This window comes from Amphiura filiformis, chromosome 6, assembly GCF_039555335.1.
Source record: "Amphiura filiformis chromosome 6, Afil_fr2py, whole genome shotgun sequence".
NCBI classification, from domain to species: Eukaryota; Metazoa; Echinodermata; class Ophiuroidea; order Amphilepidida; family Amphiuridae; genus Amphiura; species Amphiura filiformis.
Genome location: NC_092633.1, coordinates 70,256,288 through 70,279,838, shown reverse-complemented (window position 1 = coordinate 70,279,838; position 23,551 = coordinate 70,256,288). Strand labels below are relative to the sequence as shown.

The following is a 23,551-nucleotide window of genomic DNA, read 5'->3' as shown; positions in this document are numbered from 1 at the left end:
CTTTGACTTGACCACAACATTGGAGCAGTGTGTAATGACGCGGGCCGTATCCCTGATTATTGCCCTGGGATTATGGCTTTGCCTAGTTACGATGTGGAAAATGGCAAGCATCGATGGCCTCTGTCAGCTCGGGTTCTTACTTTACGTACTTATTATACATAATGCAATCTAAAATTAGATTATAAAAAGTGGAATATAAAAAAATACTTTTATATACACCATACTATCCGTTGAAAATACTTTAATTTACTTAACTCCTCAAAAAAGTTTGGAAACTTTAAAAAACGGCCGTATATCAGAAATTGTTGAAATCTATCTCCATATTGTTTCATATCAGTGAGACCATTGTTTTTTCCTCATTTGTGACAATAACTTATTCCACGGCTTAGTAACTTTCTTTGAAAGACAGAGAGGTCTCAAAGAAAATGTGCCAAACAACCATTGTCTGCGCTCATCTTGTTGCTTTGAATGAATGAACGAGTGGTTTAATATAGAAGAACCAAGAAAAACAACGTCTGCAGAAGACCGGTACATCAGACTGGCAGCACTTTGAAACCGTTTTTAATGAAATAGTGTGATATTCCTTATTCATCTTTACTGATGCAAATGGCGCAGACGATGACAGATCTGGCACATTTTGTTTGAGACCTCTTTGTCTTTCAAAGACAGTTACTCAACCATGGAATAAGTTATGGTCACAAATTTGGTATCATTTTTGACAGGAAAGAACAATGTTTGTATTGATATGAAACAATCTGAAAATAGACCTCAAATATTTCTGATATAAAGCCGTTTTGGAAAGTTTCCAAACCTTTTTGTAGAGTTTATCTACTTTTACTATCCACAAGAAAGAACACTGATTTTTTTTGCAAAGTGTAATTATTTAACTGTGTAAAATATTATCGCAAATAATACGGTCCTCCTCTTTGTTCGTACGGGGGAGCCACTGCTGGAGTGAGTTCGTATGGTCTAGGTGCAGGTGCCAAGTATTGTCTAGATCTACTTAGTCTGTTTGCATTTGATATGCGCATACAAATACAGACGCCTGCTACCAAAGCAACCAATGCCAGCAATCCAAAGCCAGCTCCAAGACCAATGAATACGATGGCAGTAGAACCTATTGGAAGAAAAGACACAAAACAATAAGCACGTGAAAATATATAGTATTGTGGCAAACATGATTCAAAAATGACTCCCTCCGTGAAGTAGAATCAATATGTCTACTCGATCTGTTGATTGCCCCTTCCCCATTATTAGGTTAGTCAAATTGAAAAATCTTTCAAAAATCCATCATTGCACTCATCATAAAGATTCAGAAAAAGTATGACATGTCTCCGACATACAGTTCTCGAGTTATAGGCAAAAAGGTTAAGGGTCATATTTCCAACTGGTCTCAAATTGTTCAATTGGGAAAAATACATCAAATTGAGAAAGCTGCATTGTTTTGGATGTTCCGTTTCAAAAGGTAACGTCACAAATAGGTCAAGGTCAACTGGGATCAACGGATTTGGATCTTTTTTGCTGAGATATGAGATATGACAAACTATTCTTTAAAAAAAAAATGTTCTTGCAAGTGGAGTAAATCAAAATCAGAGATTTTCCTACTTTGTCCTCTGTGGAATCGAGATTTTGATATTTGACCCTTTCCCCTTTTAATAGTCAAGAACTGTACACCAGATATAGGTCGAACTATACTTTTCCGAATCCTTATGACGAGAGAAATATATTGGTTTTTATCAAGATTTAACCAACTTTGAAGTTTCACCCGTGGCGTAAGCGGCCATTGTGGATTTATGCAAATTAGGCACTGTTCCGCTACGGGGATTTTCAGGGACTTTTGATTTATTGTTAAGTATGCTTTTCTGAAATGAATGATGATTAAATGGATTCTGCTGCAATTAGTGGTGGGTGATTTCATACTCTGACTGTCATGCACCTATGATGTAAAGATCTCACAAAAAGTAACTCGGTCGTTACTAATACGCCTACAGCTTTCGAACTATTAATCGTACTTGCGATATTTTAACATACAAAGAAAGGAGGTTTATGTATGCACATAATGATTATGATGATACCCTATTCGCCAATATCGTTCATTATTAACAACGCAGCAGTACACTTTTAAAGAAAAAACCCGAATTCAAAAGTTGTACTTTGGTTATTAAACGCAAGCATTGTGGCATGTAAAACCCGCCATCACTGGCCATTATCTTCGCGCTGAATTCAAATCAATACAATTTACTTCAACTTCATTGAACGATATTTTGCGAACGGGGTATCAAACATGTCAAATGCGCGTATATAAACCGCCATTCTTTGTATGTTGACAATTATGAATACGATTAATAGCTCTGAAGTTATAGGCATATTGGCAACGGCTTGGTAACATTTTGTGAGATCTTTGTGATATATGCTGTACGTACATTATATAGCCTACTTTTGAAAGATTAACAACCTATATTGGTAAGATCGCACCTAAGTAATCTGTGCATCAAATTTTTTAGCCTGAATAACAAGAAGAAGCCCAATTTATATTCTGCACGTTGTGATATCTCATTTGTTCTAAAAAGGTTAGCATTGCTACTCTTTGAATGGCCAGAGATGCACAGCATAATTCCAAGATTTGCTGATTTGTACATAAATCGTACAATTGTACCTAAATCCAATTAAATCAAAATTCTACACAAAGTAGTTCCAAACAAAGGCTCCCCATGTTAATAATACTAGTAATCCTGACACCAAACAAATGCCTACATGCATGCCATGTCAATAATAAAGACACAAATGAGCTATTAAAAGTATGAAGCACGTGATTTGTTCAGTCTTTTTGCTACTGTACTTCAGTCCGAAATTTTGATGCAAAGACGTTAATGTCATACCTAATGAATTTCCACTTCCATCAGTTTCATCCTCTTCATCGTTATCAAAGATAACACCTGATGTCATTGATGGTTCCACTACCTGCCCATTGGATGGAGCTACCAGTTCTAAGTTAAACGACTCAGTAGTAGCTTCATCGATATCATCATCAACGATAGTGATTCGCAAAAATACTTCTGATTCTCCTTGACCAAATGTGATAGTGTCTGGAGCATAGTAATCCACACCCTCCTCTGCACTACCGGGATTATCTGAGGAGACTATGGCATCTGAATATGAAATGTGTGGTACATAAAAAAAATAAGAATGCTTTAAGAAGATATGATCTGCAAGAACAAGGTAGCAAATTAAGTATGAAGCTACATTGACTTGTGTATCTGGGTATTAAGCTATTACCATGGTTACTTTGGTAATGTTTAGGCAAAGTTACAGTGATATGCAGGTTGAAACTAATTGTAAATTATGCACAATATTTCAATTTCTTTACAAGTGTATAATTAGGCTTTCACTTACCAACCGAGATAGGACCCATATACCCTGCACGTCGGACGGGTATATTAAGAACACCAACTCCTTCAAGAGTAGCATATCGGGTATCTACGAAGGAAAGTGTCACTGACAAAAAAAAAAGATTTTAGTAAAATATGTTAGCATTCTGAGGAATGCTTTTTTTAATTTTATGTGAAGAACATTATAAATATAATAAACCAAATGCATTGTGGAAGCGAAGCACCTGTTAACATTAAACAGGCCACATACTAACTCCAGATGCTGTAATGTTGTATTATATTCCCACAGACTTCATTTGGAACATCCAGAAAAGCTATTTCTTCCATCATTTATACCAAACTAGTACAACTGGAAAGTCACAGTTCTATTTAAAAATATCGCATTATCTTACATTCACATTTATAGCAACAGAGATTTTATACTCATTACGATGCAATGCAATGATCAAATCGTTATGAATTCGGCAGAGGGCCGAATCCGGATTCGGCTTTTGGTAAATTCATTTTACGCATGCATTACTTTTGAATTTGAGAACAAGGGATCAATGCTGTACATAATAGAGGGCAGCATATCAATTTTATAACGGAGATCAGATGGTAACAGCACAGTAAGTATTCAAAAGAGGGCAGCATATAGGGTAAGCTAATGGTGCATCGCAGTACGGTCAACGACGATAACCGTTAAAAAATCGATATGCTGTCCTCTATAGGTAAAGCATTGATCCCTTGTTCTCAAATTCAAAAGTAATGCATGCGTAAAATTAATTTACCAAAAGCCGAATCCAGATTTGGCCATCTGCCGAATTCATAACGACATTATCATTTATGTTACTTGGGAATTCCTAAGATAATAATAGATCTACATTGTAACTGACTTTGTTATTGTGATTACAAGAGAGGGAAGTCCCATTTCTCATGAAATAGTCATGATAGTTTAAAGGTAAACAAAGTGAATGATCAAATAACTCAGGGTACATCACAACATGCTCGCAGAAACACAGGCAATAATTGTTGATAGGTGGGAGTAAAATTGCGGTGAGCGCAGATTCACAAGAAAGACTCTAAATGGATGGAGTTTCTATCAGACAAGGCTGCTTATTCTCTCCGTTATATATATACTCTAAAATCATGATGGATATGTTCTGGGAAGGAACATTGTCAATTGCAAGATTTGCAGATGTCATTGACCTATTGGCATATCAATGGAAGTGATTTAATATAAAGACTAAATAATATGGAATGGAGATAAGCAAAAGAGTGACAATGGAAAAGACATCTAAAACCTACTCTCAAGAAGTAACAGTCAAAGGAGAGAAGCTAGAAGAAGTGACATCCTTCAAATAACTAAGTACCATAACAGTTGATGGCAAGTTGTACCAAGAAATAAAAACAGAAACTACCGTGGCCTTATACGACATGTTCGACGAGAGCAAAAATATTTCCACGAGAACAAAGATTTGCGCCAAATTGACCAATTCAGCATCGATTCTGCGCACCTCCAAGCGATGAAAGTCAAAATTTTCACGCGCTTCACGCGCATTTCAGCACAAAATCAATTGAAAGAACATTTTAAGACCGATATTCGAGTTCTAGTAACCAAAATTAATTAGTGGTATGTCTTATTAATTTTGTCAAACATTTCGAGCGCTCCGCGCGCAATTGTTTCAAGAATTGCCTGCGTCTAAGATATTCTCGGGGGGAGGAGGTAGGGGCGCCAATTTTGTTTCTTGCCCCGGGCGGGTGCTACCAACCCTAGTTAAGCCACTGATCCACCTGCCGCGTGTTGATGTTTTCTGTACTTGAGATGAAATGCTATCGTGCGTGCTTACCATCGTCATCAATGATATTGATGATTGCTGATTCTGGTGTTCCAATCTTTCCACCCAATGGGAAGAACAAATCTACGTGAAATTTCTTGGGACCTTCAATGACATTGTCGTCTCCGATGATTTGAACGGTTGCTGTCTTTGACGTCTCCCCTGGTGAAAATTCTAGCTTCTCATTGAGCTGAACGTAATCCTCAGATGCCCTGGCGTCACCAGGAGTAGAAAAGTAACCAGTAGATAGTACTGAGGAATAAAGGTAAGACAGTATTTCCCTGGATTATTGCCCGACATTATAGTCATGTAATATTTAGTTATGTTCAACTGCTTGTGTGTGGGGAGGCAAGTGAGGTATGTATGCGTGTTGCATGTGTGTATTATGTATTTGCGCATGCTTCTATCTTTAAAATATAGATTTAAGTTGCTCCGGTAGTACAAGAAAGGGCCAACCCGGGGGCCAACCTATAAATATAATACGTTTTCTGCCTTTGCTTGTCACGTGGTAGGCCTATGTTGAAGTTGCGATTATATGTTCAAATAAGTTTCACATGGATATAACAACAAGACGAGTGGCCGAGTGGTCTAAGGTACGGAAAGCCATATCGGATATTGTTGTATGATGATGAAATTTTGCACACAAGTCTATGGAGAGTTACATCATCATACAACATTTGTGTTGTACGATGAAAAATGTGTTGTATGATGATGAAATTTGGAAAACTACGCACGACGTGAAAAAAATGTTGCACGATGATTTCACACTCTTCGTCAAATTTTCATTGGCTCATCATTATTGTATGTCTGATGATGAAGGTGTACGATGAACAGTGTTACGCACGACGTAGTGTCGAACGCTTTCACATCATCATACACACGCCACACGTTCGTCATGCGTGGCGAAAATCCACATCGTGCATCACCGATTTTTTTCATCGGACATCCACCTGCACAGCTTCCTCATACAACATGATTCACTTCGTCAGACATACTTCAAGTTCGTTATGCGTGGGGAAAAGTCCACATCGTTCCCGGGCATCGTTCATCTTCATCATACATACATTTGAAAAAACATGCAATGTGCATCATCGTACACTTCACCATCATCGTATCGTACACTCAAGTATCGTTAAATAGTAATTTCAGAAAGCATGTTTCACAAACTACAAAGTACGGCGTGCTATTTCCTACAAACCTGTTTCAATTAAAATTTTCTTTAAGCTGAAATTTGTGTCATTTACACTCAATTTTGGCCCTTAATTGTAATTAAATTGCATAAAAATGGGCAGATACCTATTTCAGTTTATTGTTTGCACTCACAAAACGGAGTAATCCCAATCATTAGTCGAGAGGGGTTAGTCTACTGAATGTCAATGTTTTGTTTCTTAAATAGCGTATAGTATTTTATGAACTAGTAAGATGTTGAAACAACTTCCAGTTGAGATGCTTTCTAGCCTATAAAAGAAACACTTTAGGAAGGTTTTGTGATCATAAGGGGAGGCTCAATTTTCGGTTGTTTCTGTCATTTCTGCCTTGAGTTGCTGAATTTTCAGTGCAGTAGTTGTAGTCCTTGCCCTATAATATACATATCTTATTTGTCACCAATCTGCTATAATTTTTAAGAAAAATGCAAAAATAGGCACAAAATTTGCCAGGGGTGTAGTACCCACTTAACACTACAGAGATTCTAGAAGGAAGTAGATAGGCCTAATACGCATACTCCACAGTGGTACGCACGAAGGATACTTTTTTTTAGGAGCACACCATTTGATTTCCACTGAGGGGGGGCGGGGCATGGGCACTTCACCCACTAGTGAGACGAAAAAAGAACTGCGCCTCCCTCACTGATCCCACCCAACTCTGTATAGACCCAAACTCACATGCCCCCCCCCCCAGAATCTATGGTGCGTCCCTTATCATGTTTATGCTGAAAACATAATTTATGGTGTCCTTTACTATTATGTAACACTTTTTTAAACATGTTTGGACCTTCAAAGTGATGTAATCCCACAATGGCCCTACAGAAAAAGGATACTTGACCTGTACGACCTTGTGTAATTGTTTCTGGTGCTCAAGAGAACATGCATTAGCATCATCACTGGTATAGCTCAATATCTTCAAGTGATGATGAGGGGAAAACATCTGTTATCTTCAATTGCTTGATATTTTAGCTTTATATTAAAAATAAAGAAGTTTTCACAACTGTTACAGTCTGTAATTTTCCAACAAGCTTAAGGGCTGTATGCATTCGGCCCTTCTCGGAGCTTCTCGGCCTGCCAAAAATCTTTGCCCTTTGCACATGCCAGATTTATGGGAGCCCAATGAGCTATTCCAGATATTATCCACCCCCCAGATGACACTGGGATTATCCTTCTCGGAGCTTCTTGGCCTGCCAAAAATCTTTGCCCCCCCACCCTTTGCACATGCCAGATTTTTGGGAGCCCAATGAGCTATTCCAGATATTATCTACACCCTAAGATGACAATGGATTTCCCATTCCTTGTTCTCGCAATATTACATGGGAATTCCCATTTGTAAAATGTTTACATTCTACAATTTCTCCCCCTTTCTCTCGTCCCTTCCCGCACATCCCCCGCCCAATTTTGTTGGTCATTCGCGTGACATCAGTCATTCGGGGGGGGGGGGAGTTGGAAGGTCCCTTTTTGGAAGCAAAAATCTCTGAGAAAGTAGGATTCCTTGCCCTTTAAAAACGCTAAAACCCCAGAGCTTCCACTGGACTCCACCAGGGACCCCAAGCCGCTAGCAGTGCCCGCACCCTAACCACACTCCATTCGGGGGAACTGAACAACCTGGCCCCGCCACTTTGAATCCTGGCTTTGAATGTGCTGCACGCCACTGCCACGGTTCCTTTAAATTACTTCCCCCTAAATTACTTTCCCTTCTCGTCCTTAAGTTTCCCTTCCTTCTCTTTAACTTCTTCATTATATTTATATTATATTCCAATTTCTTCCCCTGTCTCTCATTCCTTCCCCCTTCGATTACACTCACTTAAATTACTTCCCCTCAAATCACTTCCCCTGTTTTTTCTAAGTTACCAGACTATACTCAGTTCAGACTCGGGGGGGCACTTAACACAAATGACCATGCGGGTATGTTCCCCCGGAAAGAACCCCCTTTTTGGATTTCGTAGCTCTGAAAGACCCCCTCTATTTGACTAAAATAGAGCTCTGAAAGGCCCTTGATGTTATAATTTCATAGTAAAAGACCCCAAAATTGCTCATTCGTCGTACATTGTCGTATGTCTGTTTTTTGTCAGCAGATTTTCTACAAAACAAAAAAAAAGAAAGACCTTGATTTAGATTGTTCGCAGCTCCAAAAGAACCCCTTTTACCGGTACGCCGTCAGCTCCCAAAGACCCACCACCTCAAAATACCGGGGGAACACACCCACCAAAAATTTTGATGAGCCCCCCAGCAGCCCTCCCCCCCCGGGTTCAGACTATGATCACTACGGTATCTCACATGGTGCAAGAAAACGAATCGCGAAAGTCTAGTGACTTGGGCCCGATCTTGGGTCATGTCCCTGTCTGCTTGAAATGTCCATCAACAGATAAATTCAAAAAGTCCCCCTCCCACGTCACATCATCCATTGTGAGGTGTTGGGTCTTTGGGAGCTGACGGCGTACCGAAAAAGGGTAAAAATCAAGGGTCTTTCTTGGTTTCTGGAAAAGACCAGAAATGTGAGGAATGGGCAATTTTGAAGGTATTTAAGGCAGCTGTGTACTCACAGACATGCACATGAGGTGACGGTGGGAAAAGGGTAGCTATGAGTGGCGTAGCGTGGGTCATCCGATGGGGGGGGGGGGGGACACCGACCATATTTAGGTGGCACCGGGTCTGATTGGGGGGCACAAGTCGTTTTTGGCAATTCTCTTGTGGGATTTTCTAAAATTTGCAGTCGATGGGGGCACGTGCCCCCGTGCCCCTATGACGCTACGCCACTGGTCGGTATCCCCTCCCGCAGTGGCGTAGCCAGCACTTTTTCAGCGGGTGGGCAAAGAGAACAAGGGGGGGGGGGGCAAACCAACTTTTAAGGGGGGAACTTTGACCCGGGAACTTTGACGAAAATAGTCAAAAATTGGCTAAAAATCTTACATATCAGTATGATCAGGGCGGCCAGCATCCCACTGTTGGGGGAGGGCAAGACATCTCACCGGGGGAGCTGCCCCCTTCCCCCGCCCTCCCCGCTCCTTGACTACGCCACGCCACTGCCCTCCCGTGCTATTAACTTTAACAAAATTATTTATATTTTATGCAAAATGCTTGAAATTATGTTAAACGCCCCGGAACAATTGTCAGTGATGGGGGATAAACTTATGGCGACCAACCCAAGGGAAAACGAATGTTTCAGGTAACAAACATGTCGATGTCGAATATTGTGCATATTCGATTCTTTCCCTCAAAATTGGAAACTTTTCCTCAGGCATGTCAAGACTACAAATGCCCATTCGTGTTGCCCCTATTTAAATGAGGACACAGGCGGCAAGTCCATAAATGAGGGACAAATACCCAGTGGCAGCGCCACGGGGGGGGGGGGGATGGGGGAAAAATTATATCCCCGTCAGAATTCTTGTCCCCTGTTAATGTTGCCCCCAGTAAAAACCCCAAATTAGGAAAATTTCCACTTTTTACGGCATTTTTGCGCAAAATTGGTTGATTTACCCCCCATTCACTTTTTCCCCAATGCCCCCCCGACAAATTCCTGGCGCCGGCGCCACTGCAAATACCCCGCTGTCTCCTTCATGCCGCCCTTGATAGGGTGCAGGCAACTGGGGGAGCCCAATGAGGGGCAACTGGCGGCAAAGCCCACGACCGCGGTGGGGGTGGGGGATAACCCAGGGATACCCCGATGCCCCTTAGTGTTATTTTTCTTTCATGTCCTTTGATAGTTGTTGGGGCAGTAGGACCCTATCTGCATCCCTGCAGTTGTAAATAGGCCTACGTATATCACTAACATTCCGTCGTACCATGATATCTGAGCATTCCAAATACTCATGATATTGATAATAGAGAACAATTATTAAATTCGATACTAAACGACTGGTAATAAAGACTAAGTACTACTCAAATACTGAAATTCAGTAATTGTAAGTGTGCAGAAAAGTTGTAAGATGTTTAAAATGGTTCACTTCGCATAATCGCATCTTCCTGCTTGCCGTTATTCATGGTTAACAAATGCTAATTTGCTTTATTCGTGGGGTGGTGGGGGGAAAGGAGCCTGGGCACATAAAAAAAAATGATGGGTTTGTTCCCTCGGAATTTCAGGTGGTGGTCTTCGGGAGCTGGCGGTGTACCGGTAAAAGGATGTCTTTTGGAGCTGCGAACAAAATGAGAACTTTTGGAGCTGTAAACAGTCAAAATCAAGGGTCTTTCTCGGCTTTCTGGTTGAAAATCGTTTGAAATTTAAAAAAAACCAGAAATATAAGGAATGAGCAATTTTGGGGTCTTTTAGAGCTGAAATTATCAAAATCATGGGTCTTTTGGAGCTCTATTTTGGTCAAATATAGGGGGTCTTTAGGAGCTGCGAAATTAAAAAAAGGGGGGATGGTCTTTCCGAAGACGTATGGTCATTTGTATTAGGTGCCCCCACCCCACATCATGCAGTTATTGTTGCCTACATGTATGCACACAACACAGGTGACAGGGACACTCACAATAGGCAATTGACCCCTACTGGTAGCGCTGTGTTGTAGATATAGGAGATGAACTAGTTAGCGTCATTTATATCAAAAAGTATAAAAGCTATGATTTTAGTACTTGCCCTATCATGTCTATGTTTCAATTACTTATTCTTTTCAAAATATCTGAATTTTCTACCCGGTACAAGCTTTAATACCGGGGAAGCATGTACATTTTATGAGAAAGAAATCCTATCATCTATCCAAACTCCCGTGTTATTCCAATGTACATTTTACTCCCGGGGGGTGGGTCACTCCCATTGTGGCCTGTACACCATCCGCGATAATGAAAACGCGTAAAAAGGGTCGTTTTCCGCATAGACATACGTTTGTCTGGGGTTTTTCGTGGGTAGGCACGTTTTAGGGTGTCAAAAACATGAAAAATTGGGAAAAAGGGTAGCAAAATTGCAATTGCTAAATACGCGGAAATGAAATTTAGGGTATGAAATTTGATGTTAGGAATGAAATCCCTGTTTAGGGTGTCGTTTTAGCCAAGGGTTAAATCCTTGTTTAGGGTGCTTTTCAAAAGTTGATTATCGCGGATGGTGTACGGGCCACAATGGGAGTGACCCCCCCCGGGATTTTACTTCACCGGGCAGCCCTGGCTTGGTCGTATTTGGAAGATTGGTGTCACGAAACCGTAATAGGTACAAATTTAGTACTCTCTGTCAATCAAGTATGGTTTATTCTGTACATGTCAATCCTTAAATCATTAGCAATTTTTAGAGTTTTGACTTGAACAGAGGGAGATGCGTTGGGCACAGCAAAAAGTTGCCAAGAGGAGGGGGGGGGGTCAATTTTTGGCAAGCCGGGAGGGAGAGGGACAAGGAATATTTGGCACAATGCTTACAAAACACTAAAAACCGTTCAAATATTTCAGATCGGGGGGGCAAGCAATTTGGGCAGACCGAGTCGGATGTGGGGGCCGTTCTTGGCACACCATTTGAAAAATTAAACGGGGAGGGTCTAATAATTATTGCACAGCCCCTTGGCTACACTAAAGTTAAGAAATAATTAGGCCATAGATTAAAATAAGAAATCATGCTTGATAAAATAAGAAAAAAGAAAAGGGAGCCAAACAACCACCTCAGAACATACGGGGTGGTGTTGAATTCCCAAAATGAAAAAAACAAAACAATGTGCCGCCACCCCTCCCCCCCCATTAACCACGGGGTGTGGGCACAATCCGGCACATGACTAGTATGACCACCCCTAAGCACACTTCTCATGTCAAACAGCCCAGCAAACACAAAACGTTTTCGACATCATTCGCAAAAGGTTATAAAAGGTTGTCAGAAAACGTTTAAATGTCGGGTTATAATAAAGGGTACATTAATGGTATAAAACGTTTTCATAACATTAAATAACATTAATTTTTTGTTGGTAATTTACTGCACAGCAAACACAAATGTTGTTTTACAGAAAACATTTAAATGTCGGGTTACATAAAGGGTATAAAAACGTTTTAATAACATTCCAAAAACATTTTTGAAAACTTGGTACAAATCATTCTAAACAGAATGTTATTTTGGAGTTGAAAAAATATTTTGCAAAAAATGTTTACAATAACGTTTTTAAAATGTTTTCACGACCTTTATATAACCCGGCATTTAAAGGGCATTTCGTGATCCACAGCCTCATCCCCCACTTTTCCCAAAAAAGTTGAGATTTTTACACCACTGGATACCTCAGGCTACATAATGTTTATGTACCAAATATTTCTTGCAGATTAATTCGTTTAGCAAAAATATCGCCAAATTTGAATTTCGTTCTGGTGCACCAGAACGAAATTACAACGCACTGTCTATGGAGCAGTGTAATACACATAATCATGCATAACTCGTAAACGCAAAATCGGAATCAACTGAAATTTTGGAAATAAGCTTTTTTCGTGGATATCTACTGAAAAATGTCATAAAAAGAGGATGCTAGGATCACGAAATCCTCCTTTAAATGTTATTAAAACGTTTTGTAAAAAACATTTCTGTGTTTGCTGGGTGCAAATATTTTAACACAATGTTATTTTTAAATAACATTATGTTAAAATATTTGCACCCAGCAAACAACACTTAGAAGTGTTGACAAAATATTTGGCCAAAAATGTTTGCAAAAATAATTTACAATGACATTTCGAAAACATTTTAAAAATATTGCTGTAGTGTGTTTTCATACAAAACGTAACGATTTCATGACCTTTATAACCCGACATTTTAATGTTATTAAAACGTTTTTACCTAAACCAAAACCAAAATATAACTTATTTAAAATGTTTTAAAAACGTTTTTGTGTTTGCTGGGAGGGTGGCCATAATCAAATAAAACATTTTCATAACTAAAATTACTATTAACGTATCCAAGATTAATGCTTTTTGGCTTTCTCTTCATCATTTAGCGCCTTCATCATCATACATACAATTTTTCATGTCTCACATCATTCTTCAACATATCCGAAATGGCTTTCTGATGTACGACGTGGAGTGTAGTATCTGTGGTCATACATACATCGTTTTCTCATCATACGTTTTTTTTTCACGTCGCACGTACACTCTTCATCATCATGCGGCGAAGCATCTCGCATCGCACCACACCAATTTCCACGTCGTGCGTACACTCACTCTTCGTTATACGTCGCCACAATCCACATCGTACGTCGACGCATAACGTGACCATTCATCATTCTTCATGAAATCAAAGGTGTTTCATCATACAACGTTTTACGGAAAGCAATGTCGGATATGACGTCCGTGGATTCTTCATTATACAACATTTTATTTTCATCATTCAACGTCTTCATCATCATACATACAATTTTTCACTGTTCCACATCATCCTTCAACATATCCGATATGGCTTTCCGTACTAAGGCGCTAGGCTCATAGAGTACTAAGCGGTGCGCCGTGATATTTGGGAAAATGTAACTGGGAGAATTTATGTATGGCGTGGAGTGGTGTGCTAGTGCCCAGTTCTAGATATTCACCGATATGTTTTGTTCTCCCGTGCATTATATTTTACTACTCTTCATAGCAATGTTATCTGAAACCAGCACGATAAACAATAACAAATAACATGCACGTTAAACAATAGATTTGAATGCCCCGGCGGGAGCCTCAGAGGGAGCAATAGTAAGTCTATACGCTCAAATACTACTAAAGATACTAATCACATAACTTGTTTTTTTTTTCTTTTTTTTTCGATTTTGTTGACGACGTGTTTTAGGCTATTTACGCCACCATCTACAGTATAATACCGGTATATTGCACCTTCATAACTTAACAATCAAGAAAGTCCAGAATTAGGAGGAAACCAAGACAACCTGTGGCATCGTGTGTGGACCGGAAACCGAACGAGGACAGAACCGCTACGCTAACACGTTAATTAACAAAACATTTGATAATAGAGACAGGAGGTGATTATAATTATATTCTAATCAGAACATGGCATCTGCATCATTATAAAACATCGATAATCGCTAGTACTGTACAAATTGTAAGATTCTATTATCGTGTGTTGTAATACAAGTAATATTTGAAAAAATGTTTTTCTAATATCTTTCAATTGTGTCATAATATATTTGAAGAAGGTAATAGATATAGTTATCTTCGATTCATGCAGTGATTGGTTTTCCTGAGTTATACATGTAGAAACCTTACCTTGCTAAGTTGCCACAAACTATGAAACAAGGTCGGCAAACTGACAGCGATGTAATTTAAGATATTTGAATTTATCCAATAGGGCTACCTATCAATGGAGCAATTAATTTCCTATTGTTTTATTATAACTGATTGTAATATAAAAGTATATGATGGATAATGAAGCTTGAGCAAATGCATTCGTCAAGATAATCGCACTTGGACCCAGAGTTATCGCATTGAGGTCTCTTGACCTATTTGCGATAACTCACGGCAAGTATCTTGGCTGATGCATTGCGTTCAGATTTTAATTAAAACTGTTGAGATACTCACTGACAGATCCAGCGTATTGTGCGTCTGTCCTTAACACGGTCACCTGTACGTCACCCTCAGATTCCAATACTTCATACTTGTCGTTGCCCAAGTAGAAGAACCTCTGCTCTGCCTCTGAGACTTTTAGGTAAAGAACATAATTATAAATTATGGTAAATTTTAGTTAAGCGGAACCTCACTCAAAGCAGAAGTGAAATCATAATTATGCATGTCAATAAGATATTCTCTGTCATTCGTTTCCCACAGAAACAAAACGTGTGTATAGTACGGGTGTTACCAATTGTGTGTTCAATGCATTTTGAATAAGTTGTGCATTTAGCAAAGCGACATATTTTAGAATCATTTACTGGTCCCTATATTGGTGTTGTGCCTAATTCGCTTACCATCATCATCATATATAAAAACTTCAGCGGTGTCTGGATCCACAATCACACCATTTGTAGGATTGTACAGTTCAACCAAAAAGCTTTCGATCAATGCTTCGCGTATATTATCATCAATGAGGTTAATTTGAACTTGTTTTTCTACATCACCGGGTTCAAAGTTGACTTCCTGGTTAATCGCGATAAAATCACTGGCATCAGCAGGTTGAGCATTGTCCGTATCTTCAATTCTACTACGAATCCCTGAATACAATAACAAAGAAACAAAGAAGGTGTTTTAACCAAACTTCCTACATGTCTTACAAGACACCGCCTAACAGCCTTTAATTTGTAGCGCATCAGGCAGTCAGTATTGCTGATGACTGAGGAGGGTTTCGTCGAAAACTCCGATTAAAACTATTTCAAGTGACATTACTATTGACAAACGTACACGGTCTTCTTTTGTCAAGTAAAGCGTGCATTATTGTAATTCTTCATAGCTATATAAGTTTGAACTAAATTTAAAATTATGATAATTAGCCCCTTCCCCGAATGATTATGAGAGATGTAGAGTGTGTGTTTTTGTATGGGGTGTGTGTTTTCTTCAAAAAGTGTTTGATAAGCAATGGCAACTATAATTTTGTTTAACGAGAAATGTTAAGTGCACAAAAATAATGTAACTGATGTTTATAGCTAATTGTTTGTTTATGAAAGATTCCACTTACAAACGGAACCAGTTTGTTGGAGATATCCGTCTCGATCTACTACAATGTTCATTGTTTGTGTGCTTCCATCTTCACTGAACGAATACGAAGGAAGTTCCAATGAAAAACTTGCTGTTGAGGAATGAAATGTATTAAATGGGCGCAAAACAGTATATGTTAGACAAATTTGAATATTGGTGGAAAAATCACAACTGGTTAACAATTTGCGCCCAAGTCTACATAACGTAACAAGAACGTCATGAATTTGTAGATGTACGCAGATAAAATGTGCATCTATTATTTAAAGGACAAAGAAACTATAGCGGAAGTAAAGAACAGTTACTTTACTTCTCCGACACCTGTTTTATCATCAGATGATAGTGGTTGAAATATTGAAGTTGCATAATGAAATCAGTTTCATTTAAAAACATCACCTTGCACTCACACAAAATGTGCTGTACGAAGATCATTAATCCTATAACTACGAAGGGGGAGGGGTGTACAAACCCCCTAAGGTTTTTCATCCGTCATAAAAATATGCTGGTCTTTACGGCCAAACGACTTAAGGTAATCGTAGATCCATCCTATTTTACCCCAGCACATTACCAGGGGGTAGGACCGACCATCAGAAATGAGGGGTGGGTTAGTGAGGCCCGCCATATAGGTTTCTACAGTGAAATCCATGATTTTCATTTCGCTCTTATAAAATTATTCCAAGAGATAGTGAATTTTTACTTGTTAGATAGTTTGAAATAGTTATTTCCTTTTATAATTAGTAGAAATTCGGTGAACGCTGCATTGGCCGAAAATCAATTTTGCCTCTACTTTTGTACATAGCCAGAATTTCACAATTTTGAAGAGTGCCCTCACATTATGACCTCATAGCGACATCATGAGCTATCATGTGGCAAATGTTTGTACTTGCAGTTTATTTACAATGGTGTAACTGGCCTTTTTGTCGGAGGGAAGAGGGCAAAGTAAAAATGCACAGTGAGCATTATTCCAGCTCGCATTTGCTGGGATATATGCGGCGCAGTGCACGAAAATTTTCAGTTTCTTTCTATTTGACGCGAAACTTTTGGTTCATTTCGCGCGAAGCGTGCAAAAATTTGCAATTTTATACCCAATTCAAGGTGTTTACCGAATGTGTGCGTACGTATTTAAACAGAACTAAGAACAAGGAATATTTCTTTAAGAAGGAAATAAATTATTCAGTTCCTGTTGATTTAATATTTTAGTCGGCTTTGTCATGTGTATCTGCGTCCTCATGTTCTGCAAACCTTCTGCTTCAGTCTTTTTCCTTTCTGTCGCCGGCGTACCAGATATCAGGGGCATTGTTCACGCGAAACTTGTTATACTATTTTAGCCAACAATCAGAGTGAATTTGAATGTACAGAAGATGAAGTGCGCGCGGAGCCCGAAAAAATTTCAATTTCATACTATTTTAGCCAAAAATCAAAGTATAAAACAGGATATTGTCTGTATTTTTACTGTGGGCCTAATTAGATCAGGGAAGTATTTGGAGGGGGGAGGCATTTGATATTGTGTCCCCCCCCCCATCCCAAAATGTGGAGGGGACATGTGCCCCTGTCCCCCGGGATTGAAGCCCATGTCCTACGTACCATCATTATCTATGAGAGATACAATAGCTTCATTGCTATCGCCAATATTCACGCCATCACCATTGAGTAGATGAAGCCTAAAGGTCTCTGCATCTTCGAGGATGGCGTCATCAAAGATATCAAAGATGAAGGTTCCAGTCAGGGAGGTACCATCGAAAATCACCCACGTGTTTCGTAAATGGTAATCGGAGCCATCCAAGGCGGTTATTCCTTGAGCACTAAGTCCTGTAAAAGCAATAATTTATTATTCAAATTATGTAATTTCAAGTTTTTGAAAGAGACACGATGTGCATGTGCTTAGTTGAGACATCTTCGCCGCTAATGTACGTGTTTCCGGTCGCCGTGTAAACCTGACTTTAGAAAATTTACGAATGCTTTTGAGCCAATGGCCTATGAGCATTTTGGAGTTGGCATGAGCCACCTCCTCATATTCGTGCTAATAACCTTGACGCACTCAGGTTATTGAGTAACTAGTTTTAGTATTGTATTAGGGAATCATGTTTCCTACCAATAGATGTTCCCTCTGTAAGACGTTTCTCGCAAATAACGGTCACTTCGAGAGTTCCCTGAGACTCCAATGCGCTGAAACTTGGCCTGGAGATAGAGCATTGATCTGAAGAAAAAACACACCAGACGAATGACATATCGTATCTCAAGGAAAGATAAGCTCTCTTCATTAGTCCTACAGGAATATTCACTACGTATTTATAAACACTGAGTATGGTTTTATTGTAATTATAATATTGTGACCCGTTTCATGGTTTCTACAAGACCAGTGTCATGGTATGCATTTGAAAATTGCATGTTTATACCATTATAAAAAGTAGACTTTCAGCTTCAATTTGGCACCTAAAACAACTAAGCCAAGGAAGTTCATTTCATAAACAGAAAGTCGTGCGTAGGATTGACAAACCACTTTGAAAAATATTTATTTATATATGGTGCTCTTCAAATCGGAGTACAGCTGTTATTATATGGTAAATATCAGAATCAGATAACTTTCTCTTAGTCTATATGAGCAAAAGAACGACTTAATTTTGAGTTTCCAAATAGCAACGAGATGGATTGGGACAGTCAGGGGTAAAACAGAACGAACGAATGAATGAATGAATGAATGAATATGAGTAAAACATTCTACTCTTTTCGAAACTGACTGTGATATACATGTATAGGTACGACTCTCTATACACGGGACCGACGATTTTACATCTCCCCCGGAGGATGCAACAATTGCGTGTGGAGCGCGCGGAAATTTGCACCAATAGGCCCACCACTAATTAAAGGAAGGTGACCTGATATATTTAGAAGTTGGAATTCTTTAAAATTGATGTATAACATAGAATGTAGTCCCTTTGAAGTATTCATGCAAAAAGAACATGTACATGTTTCTTGTAAATGGAACTAATTCCTTATGGAATTACTGACATTTGTGTGATAATCATGATTAATATAGTATACAGCGTTTTCATTAGTGATATTCATGTAATGAATTGATATCAAATGAGCGATCCTATTTTTCTCATTAACATATTGAAATTAGGGGTTCCAAATCGGTGTATTTCTGAAGGTATCATCAAAAAACTGTCGAATAAGTATGAAACGTGGTACACCACAGTTAAGACTAGTTCAATAGTATTTTGGAAATATATCGATTCGGAACGCCTAATTTCAATATGTTAATGAGAAAAATATGAGCTTTCAACTGATACCAAAATCTGGTGGGTGATGAGGCTGTCAATCAGGTTACCCACCTTTAATTTGGTTATAATAAAGATGAATTTCAGTCTTAAATTAATCTTTCAAATGACTATTTGTGCTGAAATACGCGCGAAGAGCGCAAAGATTGTGACTTTCACGGGGACGTTCATCGCTTGGAGGGGCGCGGAGAATCGATGCTGAATTGGTCAATTCGGCGCCCAGAGCGCCCAGGGTACGTACCATCCACCCCGGTCGCTACACCAGTGGAAAGCCAGATAGCAAATTGCTCTTTGGACTAATTTTGTTCTAAAATAGCTTGCAATTACTCATGGATTTTTTTTAATGGAAATGTTGATTCGTTTTCGAAATGGGCAGCTATTCCCACGTAAAGCACATACATGTTTTACTTCCAAAACACAAAAAATAAAAAAACAAAAAACCCAGTGATGTTAACCCCTTCAAATCTTTGGAGGAGCTTATCTCAGTTTGAGAGTCGCATAGTTTTCCGAGATTCGAGGGAACGAGTCACTTTGTCTTTTGAATATCAACATACTGACATAAACATGTGGTACACCTCTGCACACTTTACACACTTACGGTCATTGTCCACTATAGTAACGACAGCTTCAGTAATAGTATTACAAAGTTGGGAGTTCCCAGAAGGCCCAGAAAGAACCACTCTGAAAGTCTCGTTAAGTTCTGTTACCCTATCGTCTGTGATCCCTACAGGTACATTAACAGATCTGACACCAGGTCCGAACTCGACGAGGTGATTAGTATAAACCTCATAATCAGCTGCCGCCGTAGCGTCGATTGGAAGCGTGCTCAATCCTGAAAGAGGAAGTGAATAAAACGGCTTTAAGGTTGGTCTGAACCCTGGAATTATGAAAACTTTCGGGCCTCATAACTGCTAAATTATTAGTTTAAAGAATATAAAAGTATACATTTTTAGAATGGAAATGACTTGATGAATTCATCTGTGAGGTCCAATTTGGACCAAAATGCTCATTTTTGGAGAAAATCCCCAAAAACGGTTTTTTTGGCACAAATTTTTTCGTGCAACGTAACAAAAAAATTGTTTGGCCAAAAAATTTTTTTATTAATTTTAAAAACTAGATAAAATATCTACGGACCGTTTTTTTCATTTTTTGAATTTTGACCAACTTCACCAAAAATATTTGAAATTTGGGCGAAAATCAGGCTTTTTTATGATTTTTTGAAAATTTTGCATTTTTGACCATTTTTGGTGCAAATTTCTCAAAGTTGGTCAAAATTCAAAAAAATAAAAAAACGGTCCGTTGATATTTTTATCTAGTTTTTAAAAATTAATAAAAATTTTTTTTTGGTCAAACAATTTTTTTGTTACGTTGCACGAAAAAATGCTCATTTTTGGAGAAAATTAAAAAAAACGGATTTTTTGGCCCAAATTGGACCTCACAGATGAATTCAGCAAGTCATTTCCAGTCTAAAAATGTATACTTTGTTTGGGTTAATCATTTGCAAATCATTTGGTTGCACAATATGGCACATTCTTTAATGAACCTACTGTGGATACGCTCTTAAATATTGGCATGTGATATAATGGATACTTACTAACGGACCCAGCGACACTCGGTGGTAATTCACCCTCAGTTGCTCTGAATACAACAGTTATGTTGATCCATTTGTGAATAAGTGGACTAGAACTTGGTTCAACCACTGTATACACATTTCGAACCAGTTCGAAGCAACCATCTATAAACACAAACATGCAGTTGGTTAAAGACCGCGGTTAAAGATAAGTTTTAATTTTGTCTGTACATCCCGAAACAATTTGCATATATTTTGTACTAATGAAGTTATATTTAAAATTCTATTACCCCCACGACCCATTATTCAAAATCGCGCACTGTGATTTGTTGGAACGCGTCACGTGACAGACCATTAATTAGCGATAAAGTGTCAGGGCAACGAACTTTATGTTCTTCTATCATCACAGCGCACAGCAAAGCGCACAGCACACCTGCTTATGTAGGGGAGAATGGAATGCCAGGGGTGTGTTTTTGTTTGTGCATACCTGCTTATAGGGGAGAATGGAATGTTAGGTTGTGTTATTGGAATGTGCATACGCTTTGGCTACGTGTAGGCGCTACACCTTGAGGTAAACAACTTGAAATATTTGGGCAAAAATTGTGATATTTTCTCTTTAAATCGCACTATTTTGTGGTAATAGAATAGAAATAAAGGGTGTAGCATTATCCTTTACATGCAAATAATGTGTCCTCGGCAGTAAAATCGTTTAAATAATGGGTTCGGCTGCGCCTCACCCATTATTTACGTTTTACTGCCTCGACACATTATTTTCGTGTAAAGGATCATGCATTACCCTTTATTTCTTAAGTATAAGTACCGTTGATTAATATTATTGTAACCTATATTGTGTACACCACATGTTGGTACGGGGTAATCCGACTAATCGTCGTCAAGAAGATGTGAAATCAAAATGTATTTTAAACCGAAATGATTCTCGTTCCCGGTCCCACTCATGCTAATAGTGAAATTTTATTCATTAGACACTTTCAGTTTTAGATTGGAAAACCACTTATAAACAACTGTATTGTTTCCACCTTATGTTTTATTTTTTTTAATATAATACAACTGCTATAGACCACATGTACTATTTTGACAGCTTTTTGGACCAATTTCTTCTACATTAATTGGCTCGGGCATCACACAAAGTGATCTGTTCATGGAAGAACTGATCGTTGAAAAATATTCACAGACTAAACATGCTAAAGTAGACATGTATTTTACATCCAAAAAGTCCACAACCCAAATCCCGAAAAAAAACCTAAATCGACCGTCACTCCTCCAAATTTAAGATTCATGCACAGCATGTTCCGAATAACGAGTCAAAAATTAGTGTTTGTAAGCGGAGCGATTGACAGTGCTTTACGCACATGGACGACGCCCAGACGCGCACACCCTTGATATTAGAGACCTTGCGAAATGAAGTTAGAAACCACAAACTTTAACGTCTAGAGGATTATACAGGATTATGTATTCAAAACCACTCTGCCATTAAAGCCGCTTGAAGTTAAAGTTAACGCGAGAATCTACAGTGTGCCGTAAATTATGATGAAATGCGTCATAATTTAGAACAATAGTTTGCCTATTTTCTCATAGACTACATAATTACCACTTATGTATTATCCAGTTAATAGACCAATTATTGGAAATCTAATTTGGTTGGGTAAAAAACATGCTACATGTTGCTGAAAATTATTGATTGAATTAGATCAAAATAATTTTTGTTCCAAACGTCACACTTGATATATAATTTTGTGTGTGCTCATGGCGTACACCAAATCAGCTTGCGGAACCAGGTTTTTAGCTTGACTTCAACGCCAAGGGGATTAAGTTCCCGTAAAATGGTCTGGTTTTACTTGAGCCAGCAGTATACGATACTTCTGGAAGAGTAAAGCAGGTGCATAACATTTTTAATATAACATGTCAAAATTTAGGTTGTGCCTGGTAAGAGAGGGGTAGGGAGGAGGAGAGTGAGGGCATTGGAAGTGGAGGTGATTTGCTGGTAGCCAAGGGGGGTGGGGAGGCTCCCCCGTGGGACATCTTGTCTTCCTTCTTGACCCTCCCCTTTTGGATGCTGGCCGCCGTGATATTTTACGCTTTTAGGCCTTTTTCTGCCATTTTAAGCCCATTTTTGTAAAAACGTTTCCCTTTGAGAATCGGCCCACGCCGTCCTAACAGAAAAACCCTGACAAAATCACTGGGGAGGGGGAAACAGGAGTGTGAGTGGGTAATTATAGGAGGGTCAAGTTTGAGAGAGCGAGTACAGATAGAGGGGAGAAGGAGGGAAAATAAGGAGAATGTAGGGAAGGGAAACAGGAGGGAAGGGGAGAGAGATTCAGAAAGAGGGAAAGAAATAAAGAATATGTATTTCATTAGGCTTTGCGAAGTAAATTGGAATATGAAATTGACAAAGCTGACGAGCCTTTAGTAAATAATATTATACATAATAGGCATATAACTATCGTAAGAATATTACTTGAAACGTATAGGGCCATAGCTAGTTTCAAAATAATATGATAAGGAGATTAACGTTGGGTTCCGACATAATCCATGTTGAGTGGTATCGCGAGTTCATTCATGTTTACTCAAACGAAGCTCTTAAGGTAGAGTCTTTTGTCTTGAAGTGGGACTAATAACCACTTGACTAAACAAAAGAGAGACATTTGGATGTAGTCGTTTACAAGCTCTTACACATGCCCTTCTTTTGAACGCACATTGATACACATGT

The 23,551-nt window shown here is 38.9% G+C and overlaps 1 protein-coding gene across 1 annotated transcript; it reads right to left on the bottom strand.

Annotated features, from left to right (window-relative positions):
• Window positions 1–831: 831 nt before the first annotated feature.
• LOC140154738 (FRAS1-related extracellular matrix protein 2-like) lies at window positions 832–20,827 on the bottom strand. Its single transcript, XM_072177304.1, has 11 exons — window positions 20,797–20,827; window positions 19,852–20,085; window positions 18,065–18,169; window positions 17,557–17,781; window positions 15,956–16,066; window positions 15,252–15,494; window positions 14,869–14,988; window positions 5,219–5,458; window positions 3,394–3,495; window positions 2,880–3,149; window positions 832–1,117 (listed from the first exon to the last, which is right to left on the bottom strand). The coding sequence occupies exons 1-11, from the start codon at window positions 20,825–20,827 to the stop codon at window positions 900–902; spliced, it is 1,899 nt and encodes a 632-aa protein (XP_072033405.1). The 3' UTR covers window positions 832–899.
• Window positions 20,828–23,551: the final 2,724 nt, after the last annotated feature.

Bases quoted from the DNA above. Each gene is read 5' to 3' on its own strand.
- LOC140154738 (XM_072177304.1), bottom strand. From the start codon at position 20,827: ATGCCAATATTTAAGAGCGTATCCACAGTAG. The intron at 18,170-19,851 runs GTAAGTGTGTAA...TTTTTTCTTCAG, and splicing joins TACTATAGTGGACAATGACC to ATCAATGCTCTATCTCCAGG. The intron at 15,495-15,955 runs GTAAGTGGAATC...TATTGTATTCAG, and splicing joins CCAACAAACTGGTTCCGTTT to GGATTCGTAGTAGAATTGAA.